Source organism: Hylaeus volcanicus, chromosome 7 (genome assembly GCF_026283585.1).
Source record: "Hylaeus volcanicus isolate JK05 chromosome 7, UHH_iyHylVolc1.0_haploid, whole genome shotgun sequence".
Classification (NCBI taxonomy): Eukaryota; Metazoa; Arthropoda; class Insecta; order Hymenoptera; family Colletidae; genus Hylaeus; species Hylaeus volcanicus.
The window spans coordinates 7,368,835-7,387,854 of NC_071982.1; the positions used below are offsets into that span (position 1 = coordinate 7,368,835).

General features: G+C 39.8%; 8 protein-coding genes across 19 annotated transcripts in view; 4 read left to right on the forward strand and 4 right to left on the reverse strand.

Annotated features, from left to right (window-relative positions):
• Positions 1-9,466, reverse strand: part of LOC128879495 (chymotrypsin-like elastase family member 2A) — a 15,704-nt gene extending 6,238 nt beyond the window's left edge. For 3 of the 7 annotated variants that reach the window (XM_054128682.1, XM_054128681.1, XM_054128680.1), the window contains exon 1: positions 1,619-2,056. Coding sequence is in view for 3 of the 7 variants with exons in the window: in XM_054128686.1 (XP_053984661.1) it covers positions 6,604-6,634 (31 nt within the window). In the remaining 4 variants the exon portion in view is untranslated. Of the gene's footprint in view, positions 1-1,618; positions 2,057-6,603; positions 6,743-9,432 lie in introns of those variants that run through there. The other 4 variants (XM_054128683.1, XM_054128686.1, XM_054128687.1 and 1 more) reach the window with 4 other exon arrangements.
• LOC128879492 (zinc finger protein 135-like) lies at positions 5,409-9,021 on the forward strand. Of its 3 annotated transcripts, XM_054128674.1 has the most exons (4): positions 5,409-5,551; positions 5,657-5,764; positions 6,664-7,231; positions 7,688-9,021. In XM_054128674.1, exons 3-4 carry the CDS (start codon positions 6,689-6,691, stop codon positions 8,282-8,284), a joined length of 1,140 nt encoding a protein of 379 aa, XP_053984649.1. In that variant the 5' UTR covers positions 5,409-5,551; positions 5,657-5,764; positions 6,664-6,688; the 3' UTR covers positions 8,285-9,021. The 3 variants fall into 3 exon arrangements, with proteins under 3 accessions (XP_053984649.1, XP_053984650.1, XP_053984648.1); XM_054128675.1 differs by lacking the exon at positions 5,657-5,764 and having other exon boundaries at positions 5,411-5,551; XM_054128673.1 differs by lacking the exon at positions 5,409-5,551 and having other exon boundaries at positions 5,631-5,764.
• On the forward strand, positions 9,097-10,386 carry LOC128879497 (uncharacterized). Its single transcript, XM_054128688.1, has 3 exons — positions 9,097-9,472; positions 9,548-9,961; positions 10,037-10,386. Exons 1-3 carry the CDS (start codon positions 9,270-9,272, stop codon positions 10,347-10,349), a joined length of 930 nt encoding a protein of 309 aa, XP_053984663.1. The 5' UTR covers positions 9,097-9,269; the 3' UTR covers positions 10,350-10,386.
• Positions 10,387-10,493: 107 nt separating this feature from the next.
• Positions 10,494-10,988, forward strand: LOC128879498 (uncharacterized). Its single transcript, XM_054128689.1, has one exon. It carries the CDS (start codon positions 10,494-10,496, stop codon positions 10,986-10,988), a length of 495 nt encoding a protein of 164 aa, XP_053984664.1.
• A 200-nt stretch (positions 10,989-11,188) lies between these two features.
• Positions 11,189-13,079, reverse strand: LOC128879494 (39S ribosomal protein L39, mitochondrial). Of its 3 annotated transcripts, none has more exons than XM_054128679.1 (4): positions 12,822-13,079; positions 12,612-12,673; positions 12,298-12,431; positions 11,189-12,224 (listed from the first exon to the last, which is right to left on the reverse strand). In XM_054128679.1, exons 3-4 carry the CDS (start codon positions 12,306-12,308, stop codon positions 11,237-11,239), a joined length of 999 nt encoding a protein of 332 aa, XP_053984654.1. In that variant the 5' UTR covers positions 12,309-12,431; positions 12,612-12,673; positions 12,822-13,079; the 3' UTR covers positions 11,189-11,236. The 3 variants fall into 3 exon arrangements, with proteins under 3 accessions (XP_053984654.1, XP_053984653.1, XP_053984652.1); XM_054128678.1 differs by having other exon boundaries at positions 12,772-13,079; XM_054128677.1 differs by lacking the exon at positions 12,822-13,079 and having other exon boundaries at positions 12,612-12,765.
• A 221-nt stretch (positions 13,080-13,300) lies between these two features.
• LOC128879493 (probable 39S ribosomal protein L45, mitochondrial) lies at positions 13,301-14,958 on the reverse strand. Its single transcript, XM_054128676.1, has 6 exons — positions 14,762-14,958; positions 14,352-14,666; positions 14,127-14,278; positions 14,006-14,054; positions 13,783-13,932; positions 13,301-13,704 (listed from the first exon to the last, which is right to left on the reverse strand). The coding sequence occupies exons 1-6, from the start codon at positions 14,810-14,812 to the stop codon at positions 13,405-13,407; spliced, it is 1,017 nt and encodes a 338-aa protein (XP_053984651.1). The 5' UTR covers positions 14,813-14,958; the 3' UTR covers positions 13,301-13,404.
• A 470-nt stretch (positions 14,959-15,428) lies between these two features.
• Positions 15,429-17,099, forward strand: LOC128880536 (jerky protein homolog-like). The gene has a single exon (XM_054130746.1). It carries the CDS (start codon positions 15,527-15,529, stop codon positions 17,054-17,056), a length of 1,530 nt encoding a protein of 509 aa, XP_053986721.1. The 5' UTR covers positions 15,429-15,526; the 3' UTR covers positions 17,057-17,099.
• A 110-nt stretch (positions 17,100-17,209) lies between these two features.
• Positions 17,210-18,787, reverse strand: LOC128880537 (protein lifeguard 3-like). 2 transcript variants are annotated; one of them, XM_054130748.1, is made up of 7 exons: positions 18,635-18,787; positions 18,314-18,558; positions 18,182-18,235; positions 18,016-18,106; positions 17,783-17,908; positions 17,550-17,699; positions 17,210-17,462 (listed from the first exon to the last, which is right to left on the reverse strand). In XM_054130748.1, the coding sequence occupies exons 1-7, from the start codon at positions 18,716-18,718 to the stop codon at positions 17,310-17,312; spliced, it is 903 nt and encodes a 300-aa protein (XP_053986723.1). In that variant the 5' UTR covers positions 18,719-18,787; the 3' UTR covers positions 17,210-17,309. The 2 variants fall into 2 exon arrangements, with proteins under 2 accessions (XP_053986723.1, XP_053986722.1); XM_054130747.1 differs by having other exon boundaries at positions 18,620-18,787.
• Between the last annotated feature and the right edge of the window lie 233 nt (positions 18,788-19,020).

A 19,020-nucleotide genomic window follows, 5' to 3' on the forward strand; every position in this document is an offset into this window, starting at 1 on the left:
GGAGATATTAACGGAAAACACTGACCAATCAGAGCGCGAGGATGCCGGTGGAGCGTAGGCTACGCGCTAGGCGCCTGCGCTCATTGGCTACCGCGGGCGCTCCATCGGTATACTCGCGCTTTGATTGGTCGGGGTTTTCCGTTAATATCTCCTCAACGAAGCCTCGGACAACACTTTCGCTAAGGAAAAAGTTGTTTCAAATCACCCCCCCGAACCACTCCTTTCATGGACCTCCAACATTTTTGGGACACCCTGTATATACACGGTGGAAGTGATTTGAAACAACTTTTTCCTTAGCGAAAATGTTGTCCGAGGCTTCGTTAAGGAAATATTAACAAAAAGATTTCTTCCTGTGACGTCACAAGATAATATTTGTACACCATTCGAGACTATTTTATATTTTGTTACCAATAATTATAAATAAATAATATTACTCTCGACATCTGCGTATCGTTTTTACTAATTTTTAAACTAAAACAAGTTATAAGGAAATAATATTACAATTTAAACTTGACATTTCAAAATTACGATTTCCAAAATACGTTACGATAAGCATTATTTAAAATTATAAGAGTTAGCAATTAACAATTAATAAAGCAAAATATATATACTACAGAGTCAACGACAAAGTTTCATCGTTACTTTATCCTCCAGTGACGTCACATAGATGATTTTATCTTTGCTTCAAAGCGTTTATCTAAAGCCGTGTCTATAATGGTCGAAGAATAAAATAATGTTCGGTCGGTACATATGCACGCGCGAAACCTGTCGATAAGTTTTCGTGACAATTGGTGACATCTGTCAAAAAAACGTAGGAAATAGTTCGCCTGAAATGCAACATGGCCGACCATTAAAACAAGCTTCCACAGAACGTCTAAATTGAAATATTTTTATTACAAAATACATATGTCCTGTTTTACACGAATGCTCATGGACAACTTTCATTCGTAGCATGAAACTGCGCTAGATTACCCTCGTTTTTGTCGAGTTTGACCCTCGAAGTAAGTCCGTAAATGTCATTGTAATTAATTCCCATAAATATCATCGGAACTATCGAAATTCACGTGAATATTGTTGCAATTCATCGAATCCACATAAATACGGTAGAAATACACGTAGAAATCAAACGAAAACTATTAATCGAAGAAAGCAAGGAATTCGTTTAACAGAAGATGTTAACCTAAAAACGAAACTCGTGTTGTCCAGAAAAAAGAGAAAAATCGCTCAATTAGAACTTTCGGAATAATAAAACCAGCCCGCGATTGAGCCATCGAAGGATAATGCAAGAAAACCCGAGAGACGAAATCACTTTTTCGCTTTTTTCTCGAGAGGGAAAGCGTGTCGCGCATGTGCATAAATGTTTTTCCTCTAATTCAGTTATTTAGATCCTCTAACCGGCGATTACTGCCCGCATCGGATAATTTCACGTTTGCTCGATAGGTAATTACTCGAAATGTAACATATTTTTTCGATGTACTGTTTTTTTTTTGTTTTTTTTTTACAGGAATCGGCCGTAACTGTGAAAGTTGGATGGCACTCGAGTCAAACGGACCGACGAAAGCGATCGTTCTCGCATTTCTAAAACGATTCGACGTGTTATTAATCTTGAAATACTAACCGGAATCGTAAGTTCGTGTACAAGACGTAGGTATGCGTAAAAAATCTATAACGATCCGACATAGTTGGTTTATCTTTAAAAAATGAACCACGCGAATCGCTTTACGACGAATCGAAAGTTCGGCGGATCGACTTGGATCGACTAACGATCCTCTAACGACGCCATTGCGGCGAAAACCGGAAATTACCATTCCCGTGTAAATATTTGAACGAGTTTGAATGTAAATCAGCGTGTCTCGTATTTATACCTTCGTCCCAATACCGCGTATCTAACATTTTTAACGCAATTTGTATCGTAAGTGTTTTCAATTGTCAAGTCTATCTTTGTTTTCTTCTCTACTCTGTTCTTACTTTGTTTCTTTGTTTTCGACCAGGTTACGGTCTCCTCTACGCTCAAACTCCATAGAAGAAACTTGTTCATCAGTGACAAAGATTGGCAAACTTCGATGGGGTAAGTTCCGCGGGGTGCCTGTTAAGTTCGCGTGTAAATTAAAGCTTTGAATGTATTTATGTGCACGCGGTAAAAGCTAAAGTAAACAGTATTTAAAAGTTTAACGCTTTTTATTCATTTTAGATACGCCTCCAGAAGCTATTTCATATAACCGAAGACTACCGAAGACGTCAGCGAAGTAACTAAACGAATCCTGTCCAAAGATTTGTCTTTTCCTTTACTAGGTTGGCCAACGAGTTCGCAGCAAATTAATTAACCAATTAAAATTAACCGCAACCAATTTAAAACAAATGGTTCCTGTACGAATACTTATTACACTGACTGTATTAACTCTGTAACATATCATCCATTTTGTTCTGGGATTCTTTCCCATCTTTTGGGAGCCATTCACCATCATCGCCACAAACCAAACGAACTTTTTGGCCAACTTGAATCGACTCTAGCTAATGCGGAACATAGCGAGCTAATGTATTACGCGTCTACCACCCTTGCGTTGATTAGTACCTACATATTACATTAGATACGCGCCTAATATACCGCTATCGCACAGCTGCTGTTGTCAGTGCACGTGTTCGTGTTCGTTCGCTGTTTAGTAGGCGTTTACGGCGACTGATTAAATCGCGTATCGTACGTGTGTATAAAATGAAATGTCCGTACAATATCTCGCCTACTCGTTTTTACCGCGTCATGTTTGTCCATTTTTTATGTTTTTATTCCCGTAACGTATCACGTTTCTTCGTACTTCGTTCTTTCTCTTCGTTCTTTCTACGGTAATTATTTTCGTCCGTGCCATTAGCTGATTAAGCATAGCAATCTCGGGGGACGTTGAAAAGGTGTGTCGTTTAATATTAAAGATTACCTTTCGTTCATTTAATACTACTGATCTGTTCATTTTAGATGTTACTCAACTTGCATTCACGCTCATGCGTCTATACATGTACGTGTACAAGCGGAACAAACTCAATTGGCAGTTCAAGGTCATTCTCCTGGAACCCGTCAGACGTAATTCCTACTTTTACCATGTGCCAGATCGTCTCTTTGAAAGACAGAGGGTGTGTTAAGAAGTTACCAAGTCGTTTCATAATCTACGATAACTGTAATCTAAAAGTACGATACTATATATTAATATTGTATTATATTATTGTTTTTAGAATTATCCTAGACCATCGGTAGTTCGACATACGCGAAACTATTCATCCCAGAAGACGTGTACATCGCCAGATTATCTCTTTGAAAGACAGAGAGTGTATTAAGAAGTTACCAAGTCGTTTCATAATCTACGATAATTGTAATCTAAAATTACGATATTATATATTAATATTGTATTATATTATTGTTTTTAGAATTATCTTAGTCCATCGGTAGTTCGACATACGCGAAACTATTCATCCCAGAAAACGTGTACATCGCCAGATTATCTCTTTGAAAGACAGAGGGTGTGTTAAGAAGTTAGGAAGTCGTTTCATAATCTACGATAATTGTAATCTAAAATTACGATATTATATTGAGCTGTCTGGAAAGTCCATGCCGAGTAGGCGGTACAGGTCTGTATATATCAGAATGGATGAAAACAAATAAGATGTATACATTCCTTAACAGGTGGAAAGGTTGTGGAACAAAAATGGTACACATATAATTCAATAAATATACATCAAAATTCAAATATGCCTTTGAATTTTTCTTGAAAATAGGCATGAACTTTCCGGACGACCCAATATATTAACATTGTGTCATATTATTGTTTTTAGAATTATCCTAGACCATCGGTAGTTCGTCGTACGCGAAACTATTCATCCTAGGAGACGTATACATCGCACATACAAATTTCACCATGCCGTACTTAAGAAGTGCGATATAATCAAATAGAGGGTATGTTACGGTGACCTGCTTCCAGCGATCCACTCCGTAATATCGGCGTGCGACGCGTACACACGCGCGCAATTGAGGGTTGTTCGATTAAGAAGCAACAGACCCCACCATGTACATGCCAACCGCTTCTCTCTTCTAGAATTTTTAATCTAACCATACCTTCGAATTCATCGTATTTACTCATCAAACATGTATCGAGGTGGAGCCAAAACGCTGCTTCTAAATCTAACATTATCGTAAAGGGAAGTCTCCAGAGTTAGAATAAATATTAGTCATTACTAATTCAAACTTTAACCCTTGCAGATACGTTGTACATGTACGTGGGCTTTTAACGCGAATTCAAGCCGCTGGGTGAAACATAGCACGGCTCCAACGATCCCAACCTTTCTGACGATACACGCGCCGCAGTCGACGCTGCTCTAACGCCAGTGGAAACGGGTTGGAAGGTTGGATCGAGTCGGCGATGTTGACATGCGCGAGGTGGACGAAGATACGTCCGTGAAACGAGCGTACGGTGTCTCCCATAATCGTACGGACAGGGAGAGTGCGCGTTCCTGATCAGTAGCACACTTTCATCGCGTCGAGGAAAGCGAGCGAGACCGTTTCGGGAGCGTCTCGTCAACTGTCGTCGACTTTGAGACGAGCAGACGAGACCGTTCGTGCAACGAAAGGGGGAGTTCAGAGCTGATAATAAAAAGAAACGTGGCCGCTCTTTAGAAACGAACGAAGCACGGTCGAGAGAAAGGGAGAGAAACGTCGACGACGCCAGGCGGTTCGATCGTTGGAAACGTTGCTCGTTTTTGCTCGAAGGTGGGGTGTCGGTTAAGGGCTCGCTCGGGCTGTCGATTTTCCGTCATAGGAAAGCTGACAGATCTAGCAGAGTTAGTAGAAAGCGTCGTCCTATAGTCAGAATCGAATTAAGCCACGGACTTTTAAAATGCTTTAAAAACTACTGCCTAGAACCGCCTCCAAACAGTAATTTTAATAAGTTGTTTCATCTGCGAGGGATGCTTCTAAATTATATGCTTAAAATAGTTGATATATATTTGTATATGCTATGGTAAAATACAGTAGGTATATATACGCTATGTAATACTCGTTACATACGTACAGGACCTGTAGCCTAAATTTTTAATTTTAATTCGGTCCTTCCCATGGTCGAACGCGTTTCCAATTTATCACTATACCACCTCTGGTATGCGCGTTTCCACATAGCCTATGTGACATAGGCCCGTACCTTTTCGGTAAAAGGGCAGTCCTCAATCGAAGTCACGTGCGAGGGAAAGTCGAGAGTCGAGCGAGCCCTAAGAATTGTATCGTTCGAGAAAGTCGCGACGTGGAAAAAGAAGGGATAGAAGAAGACGAGCGGTGCGCGACCCTTAGGAGAGGTATAGAATCGTTTGTAACGTCTCTCGTTTCGTTCGTAGATACTACTTATAGATACTACATATCCTGTTTACCAGTGACCGTGAAATGTAGGAGAAACGTATCCGAACGTGATGAAGGGTTGAATGTGTCGTACGATCAACGTGGCACGAGGATGGTTCACCGACAGTTGTAACACTTCAACGTTAACAAAGAACGAGGACGACGAGGGAAACATAATTTATAATCGTAAGAAATAATTTTCTCGCTTAAAGAAATCGTCGGTGCAATTTGAATGGTCCGACGATAAACTTCTGAGATACGGTCCCGTAAGGAAGAATGCTTCGATTCAAGATGGCTGATTTTGTTGTGCATTGATTCGACAACATTTCGATCGGCACGCTGTTGTGACCCGAGGGAAGTCTACGAAGGCGAGTCTCTGTTGTTGAACTATACGGGAAGGTACAGCAACTATTCCCATTTTAATGTATCAGTCCAACCTATTTTACACAAATTTTTTTCATAATTTCCTTCATTTCTATCATAAAATCTAAGATCAGTATCATCGTATCTGTCATTGCCCTTTCAATTTTAAAATATAAGTCTGTTCGTGTGGCTGATACATTACGATTCATTAGGTCTATTAAATCTACCGGTCTAAAATCAAACATGATCCAAAGAGATTTCTTAAAAGATGCCTGTCAAGGATTCTTCTACAGACCTAACTAGACTTGACTGCAGAAATAGAAACAGATGAACCAGAAAACTAATTAGCACTTGCCTCTATGTATCATAAAATCCAAGATCTGTATGACCGTATCTGTCATTGCCCTTTCAATTTTAAAATATAAGTCTGTTCATAACTGATACATTACGATACATCAATTGGTCTCATTAGGTCTATTAAATCTACCGGTCTAAAATCAAACTTGATCCAAAGAGATTTCTTACAAGATCCCTGTCAAGGATTCTTTTACAGACCTAACTAGACTTGACTGCAGAAATAGAAACAGATGAACCAGAAAACTAATTAGCACTTGCCTCTATGTATCATAAAATCCAAGATCAGTATGACCGTATCTGTCATTGCCCTTTCAATTTTAAAATATAAGTCTGTTCATAACTGATACATTACGATACATCAATTGGTCTCATTAGGTCTATTAAATCTACCAGTCTAAAATCAAACTTGATCCAAAGAGATTTCTTAAAAGATCCCTGTCAAGGATTCTTTTACAGACCTAACTAGACTTAACTGCAGAAATAGAAACAGATGAACCAGAAAACTAATTAGCACTTACCTTCATGTCGAAGACCTCTATGTATCCACATGAAATGTTCAATTTGACTATCGTTTGCAGACAGAAAGATTCAGTCAATCGTCTGATGGCAACAATGAGTAGAAGCAACGAGAATGGTATCGCCCTGGCGACGCCTCCTGCGATTCACGTTGGCCCTATAGTGAATCCGATCACCAACGAGACCATCTCCATCGTGATACCGTTATCAGCGCAGCTGGCTACCGTCACCAACCAAAAGGTCGACAAGTCCTGCAAGGACTGCACCAAAGACGCCAAGCAATCGTCCGCGTCACGTCTCAGGAACGACAAGACGAAAGGATGCCCGTATCCGGGCTGCACGCGATACGGTCGAGCCTTTTCGAGGGCGCACGACCTGAAACGTCACATAGCTCGTCATGAAATGAGAAAGGAAAAATTGTCCGATTACGAGAATTCAGCCGCTGGCAAGCAGCAATTGGTCGGCAACGAGATCGTCGGCAATGTAGCGAATCGGTCGACCGACGGACCTCAGGTCGCGTGGACCGACGATTCGCGAGAAGCTATGGGAAAGTTCTATTGTTGTCCTCATTGTACGAAGAAGTATACCAGCGAGAACAAGTTGTTCGCTCATATGAACTCGCACGGGAAGGTATCTACCGACTCAATTGTTTGGCTTACGATGAAATCTATCTATATTTATACAGCGCTTTATATAATCAATTTTTAGTACGCAGGGAGAGTCCAGAAACTGAGCCGAGCCGTGCATGCTTTCTACGCGAAATCGAGAAAACTGTCAAAGGGAAATTACTTCACGATTCGGTAGTCTACTTTCGTACGAATACATTTTTTCCAAAAAGATGCATCGTTGCCTCTGCGTGAACGCAGATACTCGTCCCCTTGCCAACTTTCTCTGTCTTCGTTTAGAAAGGAGCCGGAGTCCGACTTAATTTCTATACTCGTCCACGCATTTTAGCGTTTGGTACGTCTTAACAACCTGGTCGATGTCAATGACGCCGAATAAATATATTTCGAAATCATCGAAGTTAGCGAGGCTGGTAACATGGTAAATAATCCAATTCTAATTTATACAAACATCTGATATTAGGTAACGGGCAAGAACGTTTGCGCCATCTGTGGGACGAGCTCCAAAGACGGGGAGGAGCTGCAGATGCACCTGAGACAGCACACGGTACACTTGCTGGAGACTCAGTCGGCACTGTCGAAAGGCGAGCCGAAGAAGGAACAACCCGACAAGGAGGACGATTTCCTTTTGGAAGAGATGCTGCTTCTGAATAAGAATCCTCGACGGAAACCGGAGAAGAACGGGAACGGAGCGTCGAAGATCAGATGCGACTATTGCTCGAAAACCTTTAAAACTAAATGGACCCTGAGCTCCCACGTGGCGGCTCACGAGGGACGTTTCCAATTCGACTGCGGTCAATGCGGGAAGAAGTTCGTTCGGAAGAGCCACTACGAGGGACACGTGCGGTCGCACGAAGCGGCGAGACCCTACGTTTGCGAACAATGCGGGAAGACGTTCAAAGAGTTGAAGCACAGGCGGGAGCACACCAAGAAGAAGCATTCTACGAACCAAAGCGCGATACAGACTCTGTTGGACAGCATCAGTCCTTACGCGTCGGATGATCTACCGGTCGATCAGACGAAATTCACTCTTGTGATCCCAGAAAATTTCTCTGTGTAAATTTCTTTTTTATAGAGCCATAACGAAATGTTCACTCTGTTATACAGGGTCTATCCTAATACGCGGGACCTGTTTCCCCAGTGGAAATACTTGGTGTGAACGTATCCCAACCGCAAATCAAACTAGTCCAACTGATTCTATTAGACTATGCACAATGTTCGCAGTACACGTTCAACGCGGCGCCATTTTAAAATCAATGTTTCCATCTCGGTAGTTTTCAACGCGATCTCGCCAGCTTGCTCTAAGGTGTACAAAGAGGCCAACATGTACAGTGGTTGTATTAATCGTAATGTTACCGTTGTACGCTTAGCGAAGCCTGCACATAATTGTTATTGTATGTAATTTATGTCAGACGTCATTTTTCGTTGAAATTCTTAACACTTTATCTACCGGGCTATTTAGAAACAATCTTTAATTCAAAAAAGAATCTTCTACGGTAGCATATACCAATATAGGCTGGCAATAATTCCTCCATACTGTTACTAAGTACATTGAAAGCCAAGTCTGTTTCCAAAAACTGAACATTGTAAGTAGACAACCATCAACATAGTAAATAAATTCGAAAAGCTAAAGACTGGAATTAAAAAGCCTATAAATAGGCTCCCGGTAAATAAAGTGTTAAACAAAAGAAACGACTCTGGATATGCTTGGACGAGCGACACACAGACCAAAGACAATCTCGATTCCGAACAGTCAACCTGTACATATAGCGATTCTAATAAATCAACCGAAAAATACTTGTTATTTTTAATTCCTGTACGCCGTGTAGAGAACCGCGAAACAAGAATCGAGAGATACTATCGAATTCGTTGCTGCCTTGTTTCGCTACCTCACGCGCGTTAGACATTTTTAATTTTCGTAAATTTTTATCTGGAAGCAACGGTGTCATTGACGATGCACAAAAAAAGGCCAGCGTTGTAGCGAAAGAAACCACGAGATAATCGTTGTGCATCGACCACGACGGAACGGAAGTTTCTTTTTTTAAATGAGGGCGAACAAGAGGCAAAGAATACCAACTAGAAGATACGAGAGGCTCGAGGAGTTACAGACAAATTCGAAGACGTCCTCGTCCCGGAACGAAAACTATCAACGCTATGCATTGGATACGCTACCGCCGGAAGTTTTGGAAATGATTCTTCGGCTGTTACCTTTCCACGATGTAGCCACCTCCGTACGCTTAGTTTCTAGGTATCGTACACTTTCCTACTTTCAGGTGAACTGTTTGAAACCTTTCAAGTATATATTGTATACTATTTATTTCAGGCATTGCTCGATGGTTGCCGCGACCGTGTTGAACAGCGCATTTCTCGCAGCTGGCGCGAGGCTGGACAACTTGACGAGTCGCAACGAGAGGGCGCTGAAGGAGGCGAATACGAATGCGACGTTGATGATCCGCAGCAAATCTCTGAACGCATTGGCGGTGATCAAGGCCCAGTACAATATGCTCAAGGCCGTCACGTGGCGGTACACGCATCCACCGACGAGGCAACAAAAATTCCCACGGCTTTGTTTCTATGCTGGCAGCTTGCTGGACGACTTGAACGATATCCTCCATCGACTCGCGAGGTTGTCCATCGTCAGCACGCATCCCACGGACTCCGTCGTCACGTGTTTCATTACAGTTTGCAAACGATTCATGAATTTCTTCGAGAAGGTCTCCGAACGCAGGGTGAATAGGTAAACAGATAGTTAATTCCTTGATGAGGTAGTAAGCAGAAAAAAGAAACGCATCATATGAACAAATATCGGCAGGTCAGCGTTGGTCTCGGGATGCAAGATCGTAGACGTTCTGGACTGTCTCGTGGAAGGTAGACAAGTATTGTTTTTCAAAGTCTCACCGAAGAGAAGCATCGCCAGCAGAGCTGTCAGCATGAAACTGAGATACGTGATGAAACGCGCTTGGTTCACGTGCCTGGAGATTTCAAAGAACTCCGAGGACAACTCCTGGAGGGACGAGCAACGTTTCATGTACCTCAGACTGCGTCGTCTCGTCAACAGCGTGAACGAACACCTCTTCGAAAATTTACATTACGAGCAAGAGCTGGTCTTGCAGGTGGTTCTATAAAAAAAGAAAAAGGAAAACATTGTAAAGAATCGAAGAGTAGCATCGAGTGAAACGATTCTGTCCATATTACCAAGCATTCATCCTTGAAGTCTCAGAATTATTAGATGTTCCTGCCTCCCTAAGGCAGGAACTGCTAGATAACTGATGATCCTTGCTGGACAGGACCGTTTGAATCCAGTCGACCTCTTTCGTTCCTCTCGTCTGTCGATGACCCTTACCCAAGAACACCTTCCCTTTCTCCTTCTCCAGATACCTGCTTCAACCTATTCGGGATACGGAGAGTACGGCGGTCAATTCTTTTACTACGGGAACATGAATAAATACGCGTACGAGAGTAAATTCATACATACCCCGAACCCGTTGAACGTCACGCTCGAAACTGGACAACGAGCGGAAAAACCGCCGTCTTTCGACTTGGTGATCGAGGTCGAGTTGAAGTGTACACCCGAGCTGGCGCCACTCGCCGTTCGAACAGTCTTGAAGTCCGACGAACTCGAGGCCTACGAAACGAAAACGTACAAGCATCAGCAGATGTTCTTAAAAATGAGCGTGACGTGTCCGGCGTCGATAGCTAACAGACTCCCGGGCAACTTTGTCTGGGAGTTGCGGAGTCCGCGACGTACACGCAAAACTTCCTAAGAAGAATCGCCACAAATTATATATTATACATCTTATATTAATTTTTATTCTATTAGCTATATACATAGAAAACATTTGATAGTAGTTATTCGTAGAAGAGCGACAAAGTAATTCGCAATGTATACTAGTAACAATCGACGTTTGTAAAGATACGTGATGGTTCTTCGATAGATCAGGTATAGAGTAACTAGAATAAAAAATGCCGAGTACATATTTTTATTTACACTATAATTTCGAGATATAAAAAATTAATTCGTGACAGACATTTTTACAGGAGCTTCTATGTTATCCTGTTGAGTCATCCACGACGACTCGTTGAACTTTCTAGCGCGAGCTTCCAAAACCTGGTACGCGAAGTGATTCAGAAGGATTCCTTTCGGAAGCGCCACGCCTTGGAATCTGTATAAATTATCCGAATCCGTTACCCTGTGGACAGCAGCGACCGTGCAACGCCCCACTAAATTGGTATTCCCTACCATCGGCCCTTTACTGATATCTATGTGATCGCCTACTCTGTACAATGTAATTATATCGTCGTTGAGTCTCGCGATCTCTGGTATTTGTCGAGACTTGAACGGATTTTCTTGAAACATGTCCAACGCGATGTTTTTCGTGGTCTGTATCCTCTCGATAGGTAGCTCTTGATTCGCAAACTTCATGAATTGAGCGGACATAGCGCGCAGTTCCTGATCCACGGGTTTCCAATCGGGTAACTCGAGATGTACGTCGTATATAAAACTCCCGGACGATATGCGCGGCACTGGGAAACTGTGCAAGTGAACCCCTATTTCTGGTTTAAACGAAGACTCTATCATAGCACCTAACAGGAACGAACAAGTTCGCCAAAACGCTTTGTTCACTATTTGATCAGGCGGACTCTGCAAATTCAGCAACTTTAATTTGCAATTAGATACTAAAGGTCTGTGCATGTCCCACGGTGTGTCGTCGACTAGAGCTAAAGCGGACACTTTCACGACACCTTCCGTGATGTGCTTCGCGCAATCGGCCGGAGTCGACAAACATTTGTTCATTACAAGAACAATTTCCTCTACGGGAGACTGATAAATAACTTCTATCTTTTCTATCCTTCCTAAGCTATTCTTATAGTTCTTTTTCTCCTCGTCGAACAGGAAATTTCTCCTCTGCTTCGCTTCGACTTTTGATAGCGTACTGTTGTACCTCGATTGTATATACGAAGCTTGCAATCTCAGCACATCGAAGCTGAAGCTTCTACACCTGAAACGAACATATGTAATATTTCATTGCAGACTTCAAGATTTAGTTCTTAATAAATAACTTGTATGCGTACCTTTGATACATGTTGAAGTATCAAATCAAAATTTTGTTGGAGAGATATACCTTATAAGCCTGTTACACCATAGAAGGGTGCTTCATGTATAGTCGATTTACCTTGCACCTTGTGGTTACCGGTTTAAAAGACATCTAAAAACATACACCAGTTTGTTCGTCGATTAAAAAGATAGAAATAGAACGCTATCTATCGTAACACTATGTATGTTACTAATACGTATAATATAATGCAGCTGTTTAATATCAATAAGTTGTACGTTATCGAAGCTACGAATAAAAGGTTATGGGCACATTTATAAGCTTTATTCGTACCTAAATTTATCGACCTTAATCGCAAACGAAGCTCATGACGTTTTGGTCCTTTCTGGGTACTTCTAAAATGACAGTAGATTCGATGTATTATTTTTCTCATTTAGATGAGTACAAACTTTTATCGAAATTACAACAAAAGCCGCATTCGGAATCAACGTACCAACAACAATTGAGTTTAGTACTAAAGAGAGCCGCAAGGACCGTTCATACCTTTTTTAATTTTGCAAGGCGAACGCACGTGTGAATTATGATAATAGAACTTTTACTTCACCTACGAACAGCTATTATTTAGAGGATCAATCGCAAACATTCGTTGCGACATTAGTAATAATTAACGAATAATTCTATGTGATGAAGTAGATATAAACAAAAGCACGTGATCGTATTAGAAGAGTATCAATAAGAGCTTATTCTTCAGAAATTCATCAGAATTTATACTTATTTGATAATTAGACGTAATTAAAAACAAATTTTTAACCTATATATAAATTTACGTACAAGTTTCCACCATTCGTGGCAAAACACCCAAATTTGTAGACGAATAATTCTTATTCCAACCACTAGATGGCACCATCATTATGTTTACATAATAAACAGGGAAATTTAAAATAAGAACAAATAGAATCCTATTTTCTTCTGTATAGAGAAAGAGAATTTTCTTCTGTATAGAGAAAGCTTCAGCGTAGAAGTAAAGTAAAGAAATGCTGGAAATTTTATTTTACAGGTATCTTCTGTGTAGCACTTTATTTGAAAAGTAATAATAACCTCCGGACTAAATATGTTATAGCGTCGTTCATCTCGTTGCAGCTGATGTATCCTGAGTGCTTTGTTCTCCTAACGTTTCAGGAGGAACTGTTTCAGCGACTGATTCAACGGGTTTCTCTGTCAAATCATCCTCTGGCTTCCGCAGTGTGTAAGTTTTCGGTGGCACCTCTTCCGGTGGCATCCAACTCGGTACAATCTTTCCATGTATCCGCCAAACACCGTATTCGTTGGACAAATGTTTCTCGAACACTACATAGTCCAATACATCTTTTCTTAATATCTCGCTACCCATTACTACCCTTCCGAATCTGTCGTAAATGCACAGGATCTAAAAAAAAAAAAAACAACGAATCTCGTATGCAATACGAACACATGCACTATAGCGATAAGATTTGCAACGCCAAACCTGTTGAGTATGGAAACGGATGGTGACTTGGGCGAATATATTCTCTTTTGTCAAGACACTTGTACACCTTGCATGGACAAGACGCGCTGGTTCTAATGATTCTAAGAACTGCCAGTGAATCGTCTTGTCCGTCATATTATGCATCATTTGCTACGATCGTATTATATTTATTAACATATTTGCAATATAATTGTACTGAAATTATATATATTCTAAAACTTACAGGAAACGCAGTCTCCGTGACGTATTGTATCAGTTTCTCTTCATCTTTCCTGAGGGCATAATAAATATATTACATTACTTAAAATTCATGTTACTAATAAGCTTTTATAAACAAAACTTACGCGGCTAAAGCTTCATGTGCTTTTTTATAGATATCCGTTGCTTGCTCTGTGAAGAGTTTAGTTGAAAAAGTATCTTCGTATGATTTAATTTTATTAATAGCTAACATAGATTTGCCTTTTTTTCCTATAAATTCAAATTTCTGTTTTGCCCCCTAAATATACAAAATAGAACTTTAGAACAATTTCTTAGAATTTATACGCTATGATTATAGATGTATCGCGTACCTCTTTGGTAATGGTAGAAAATTTTCCATCACCTTCTGGAACAACGTACGATTCAAATATGTTAGGCGTACAAGAAACAACGTTAGGTCGTTCGTTCCATATTCTTTGCGGTATTAAACCATATTTTTTCATTTCCGATCGTAATCTTTCCTTAGACATGTCCCCAGAGTTATCATAATTTGGAAGTTCAATTTTTATAAACTTTTCTCTTCTTTCTTTTTTATACTTTGGATTCCAGTGCTTCTTTATGGTTCTAACTTGCTGAGAATTATCGCATGGAAAGTTGATAGGACTCAACATCAAAGGTAAATTATTCTGAAAGAAAGTATAGTTTATTCAACAACCAGAAAAAATTGCTTATCTTTCAATTCGCTATTCAAAATTTTACTCGTTTTTGGGATCAAATTCACCTGCATATACTTTCCAAAAATGCAAACGGCACTTCTGTATTGTGAAATCATCTTCGCGTGTGTATTTTAAAGTTGCATATAATAAAGAAGTTTGGATGTTTCGTTTCACGACTTAATTGTATTAAATTTTACATTTCCACTGTACATCATGTTTAGGTTATGTATCAAGAAGATTGTTGTACGATCAGTGCAAGTTTGTAGTGAAAATAGTTCCTAGCGTTGCCGCTAGATGGCGCCATCGATAGATTTACTTTATTTTTTATAAATGAATAATTAATGCGGTTCTATGTTTTATAATGCTGCTATATGATAGTTAAAGATGCAAATTTATGATTCCTATGGATAGTTATTTAATTTAGCAATAATTATAGAACCCTATGTTAGTGGCGCCATCTAGTGGCAACAGTGAGAACTACACACTTTGGCGTTTTCCCACCGATGGCGCCATTAGTTTTAATTTCAAATTATTGTCAAATTTTGTGTAATTTAGAATCTAAATATAACTATAGTTTTCTTTACTCAGGGGAAATACTAATTTACTAATTAATTTACGAAAAATAAGTTAAATCTATTGGTGGCGCCATCTAGCGGCAACAGTGGGAACTACTGTCACTACAAACTTGGGAGTTTTCCCACCGATGGCGCCACTAGTAAAAATCTACCGAACTACACTAAATATTAGTATAGTTCACTGCTCCTGATGTTGCTCCGTTTGACAGGATAACAGAGAATCTGTGTTCGGTCATAATTTGTTATAATTGCACGATGTCAGCCATACATAGTAAGTCGCACGTTTTCTTGACCCTTCAACACCGATACGATATTCTACGCAAACTGGAGAGCGGTATATCACAGTCCGAATTAGCTAAGGAATACGGAGTCACCGACGTAACTATCCGCCGCATCAAGTCGAATGCTGTTCAGATACGTCAACAGTTTCATATACGTCAACCTATACAGATATCTGATGTCAATGACCAAGATAAATCACGATTGTCCCAGTTCGACGAACTGAACGCTCGTCTGCACACGTGGTTCCTAAATCGACGAGCAATAGGCTTCATCGTCACTGATCTATTACTACAAAACAGAGCGAAGGAACTGAACCAAGAACTCTGTGGTTCATCGTCCTTCTCCGCCTCCAAAGGTTGGCTGTGGAGATTTAAACGTCGTCATGGTATTCGTTACTTCAAACACCACAGAGAGAGAACATCCGCCAATGCAGGAACTGCTGAGGAATTGTCTCAAATGTTCCTCAGGCGGCTGGAGGAGGAAAACATAAAGCTACAGAACGTGTATAACATGGACGAAACGGGATTACTGTGGAAGGCTGTCTCCCAAAGGTTGTTGGTCCACGCTGGGGAAAAAGCGATCCCTGGGAACAAAGCAAAAAAGGATAGAGTCACTGTTGGCCTCTGTGTTAATGCAACTGGAACGCACAAGCTTCCACCTATCTTTATCAACAGATACGAAAAACCGAGGGTTCTGAAGCATTGCAGAGACCAGTTGCCAGTAATTTTCAAGTCTCAGAAAAATGCTGTCATGGACAGGAATGTGTTTGCGGATTGGTTGAAAAACCATTTCAGGCCAGCTGTGAGAAAACAGCAGTTTGAAAAGGGTACTCGTGGCAAAGTGTTGCTGTTGCTATGTAATTCCGAATGTCATGCTCTTTCACCGGAAGATCAAACGCAGGACGATAATTTCGAGATAGTATTTTTTCCTGCAAATGAGGCATCCTACTTACAGCCAATGAGCCAAGGAATAATCGAGACAATGAAGAAATCTTACCGCCATCGCATGGTGAAGAAGATCTTGGAATGTCCTGGAGGAGTGGAAGAATTTTATAAGAATTATGATATTAAGGACTGCATTAGCGTAGTCAACGAAGCGTGGATAGATGTAAAGCAGCTTGATATCTGTAAGTCCTGGGAGAAAATACTGGGAGATAAACCGATTATGGAATTAGAAGCTCTAGGAGACCGGGAGAGCTCTCCTGGTGCATCAAATATTATCGCTATCCCTGGAATAGTACAAACAATTGCGGATGAGAACATTCCCCAACAGGACATGGAGGAATCGTTCTCTAGCAGCAGCGAAGCTGACGATGATTTAGAATTGGAGGCCTCTGATCGTCGCTGCACCGAAGAAACGTGCCTCAGACGAGAGCTGTACATGGATAAAGTAGAAATAAACAGAATGTTCATGAATCTAGTCCTCTGGTCGAAAAAGCAACCAAAGTTCATTAAGACTCTGGTGCAGTCGTTAAAAAGTTTCCATGAATATACGCAGAGATGATGTAATTGTTACTCCAAAAACTAATTAAATTTTAATTAAAATATTTTCTTTGTATTCTTTGTCACCTATTTAAACTAATATCGTAGACAATATTATAAAATAATTATACGATAAATTATTTTATACAGTATATAATAAAATTGTCGATGGAAGTTCTTGTTATCGCCTTTATTAATTTCATAACTATGAATCAATAACAACAAATAATACTGTATAAAATGATGCAATGTAATGTCGCTATCGTCACGAATATTTAACGTTTATAAATCAGGCCCATGAACATTAGTACGTACTGGTATAACAGTATAATGTCAACATAAATTTGGACCGATGCAAATACAACTTCGTCTGGATATAACTCTATCCTCCGTCCACCCATAATCGTTTGCACATCGAAGTATAAATACTAAAAAAACACGACACTTATTTTCTTATCTTTGTACGCGATACAGAGCAAATATTCTATAGAGCAGAAATAATTTTGTATATTAACCAAAGATAGTAAGATCATTCCTATAATAGAGATCACTATGTGTAACACTCTTATGTAGGTAAACATCAATACTATCATCATCACGACGATACTAACGATCGAACCCAATCCAATGATCATCATAATTCCTGTTCTCATCGTTAAGTCGAACTGTAAAATTGTTATTGATCGTATAAAATTCGTTTAATGTTATCGTAGATTATTTGGTAAAAAGGTTGTAGAGGTAGATATACCTTTGCAAACGTTGCTAGTAGAGCTACCCCAAATGTAATTAACGTTGTCATACTCAAAGCCATGAATATGATTTCGATCTCGTAAAAAGAAGACGCGAAAGCAGCTAAATACGACATTGCCAATGTCTGGAAATTACAAATTATTCAACGCTATTCGCTATTCTACTAACGTATTTACCGAATAATAAGAAGCACCCAATTAATCAGAAATCAGATTCAATCAAATGTCTCACCAATTTGCATAGCCATATGTAGTTATAAGGTGGTTTACGCCTAGCACGTTCAGAGAAAGATACGGCACAATATGAAATGGTAAAGCATACCCTGAGAAAAGAAACAATCGTCGCTATTAACATTCTCCCTGTATAATATTAGTAAATAATAACGAAATTTACATACAAAGCTATAATCCAAAAATACCAATGTATAATCATGAATTTTCTCGCGGCATCTCTAGAATACAAAAGAAAATTAACATTACACAGATGAACTAGACAGATACGATTGTAATGTGTAACTTATAACACTGACACGAAGAGAAAAAATGCTATGACGCAGGCTGTGAATAATAACTGAAGCGTTAGGATACAGAAGACTTTTCTAATAAACATTCTTCTCACGGCTGATTGTTTAAACTCTCCTACATAATCGGATTCATCTGCATCAGGCTCCATTGCCAACCTCTGTTGATGCTCGAGCCATGCTCTGTACAATTCTTCGTTCTCTCGTTCTCTCTCTGCTACCATTTCAGCCGTAACGTTAACAGTATATGGCCCCTAATAATAAAGAACATTATTAGTAATACTTAAATGCTGTCCATTAGGATTTAAATATTACATTTTCACTGCTCACTGTTTGGATCTGTTGTCCTTCAAACAGAGGTGGCAACTGCGGAGGACCTGATATGAATCGTCGAGCCTGATGATCTCCTTGCATCGAGGAACTGACAATATACTATCAAAGGTTTAAAATGGTGATTAGGCACCCAACCTGGAGCACTGAACAAGTTAAGTGTTAAACGTGTATATATATATACGAAATTAAAACTTCCATTTTAATTGTCCATGTATAACTTTATAGTTGAAATCGATATTACTTTTTAATATTTACGATTAAGTAGAAAGTAATTGTCACTTTATCCTCCGTGTGTGTTTATTCTTGCCTCTTTCCATATTTTATTTATTTTAAATATTCATATAAACGTAAACGTCAAACATTCGTAAACAAACAAATGAACG

What these genes read in the sequence shown, in the direction of transcription:
- LOC128879492 (XM_054128674.1), top strand. Translation starts at nt 6,689, where the DNA reads ATGGCAACAATGAGTAGAAGCAACGAGAATGGTATCGCCCTGGCGACG. An exon ending in ATATGAACTCGCACGGGAAG is followed by an intron (nt 7,232 to 7,687) that starts GTATCTACCGAC and finishes ATCTGATATTAG; the next exon opens with GTAACGGGCAAGAACGTTTG.
- LOC128879497 (XM_054128688.1), top strand. Translation starts at nt 9,270, where the DNA reads ATGAGGGCGAACAAGAGGCAAAGAATACCAACTAGAAGATACGAGAGG. An exon ending in TCCGTACGCTTAGTTTCTAG is followed by an intron (nt 9,473 to 9,547) that starts GTATCGTACACT and finishes TATTTATTTCAG; the next exon opens with GCATTGCTCGATGGTTGCCG. An exon ending in TCCGAACGCAGGGTGAATAG is followed by an intron (nt 9,962 to 10,036) that starts GTAAACAGATAG and finishes AAATATCGGCAG; the next exon opens with GTCAGCGTTGGTCTCGGGAT.
- LOC128879498 (XM_054128689.1), top strand. Translation starts at nt 10,494, where the DNA reads ATGATCCTTGCTGGACAGGACCGTTTGAATCCAGTCGACCTCTTTCGT.
- LOC128879493 (XM_054128676.1), bottom strand. Translation starts at nt 14,812, where the DNA reads ATGATTTCACAATACAGAAGTGCCGTTTGCATTTTTGGAAAGTATATG. An exon ending in TTTCTACCATTACCAAAGAG is followed by an intron (nt 14,279 to 14,351) that starts GTACGCGATACA and finishes TTGTATATTTAG; the next exon opens with GGGGCAAAACAGAAATTTGA. An exon ending in TCACGGAGACTGCGTTTCCT is followed by an intron (nt 13,933 to 14,005) that starts GTAAGTTTTAGA and finishes ATACGATCGTAG; the next exon opens with CAAATGATGCATAATATGAC.
- LOC128880536 (XM_054130746.1), top strand. Translation starts at nt 15,527, where the DNA reads ATGTCAGCCATACATAGTAAGTCGCACGTTTTCTTGACCCTTCAACAC.
- LOC128880537 (XM_054130747.1), bottom strand. Translation starts at nt 18,718, where the DNA reads ATGCAAGGAGATCATCAGGCTCGACGATTCATATCAGGTCCTCCGCAG. An exon ending in ATAGCATTTTTTCTCTTCGT is followed by an intron (nt 18,236 to 18,313) that starts GTCAGTGTTATA and finishes TTTGTATTCTAG; the next exon opens with AGATGCCGCGAGAAAATTCA. An exon ending in GAATGATCTTACTATCTTTG is followed by an intron (nt 17,463 to 17,549) that starts GTTAATATACAA and finishes GTGTTTTTTTAG; the next exon opens with TATTTATACTTCGATGTGCA.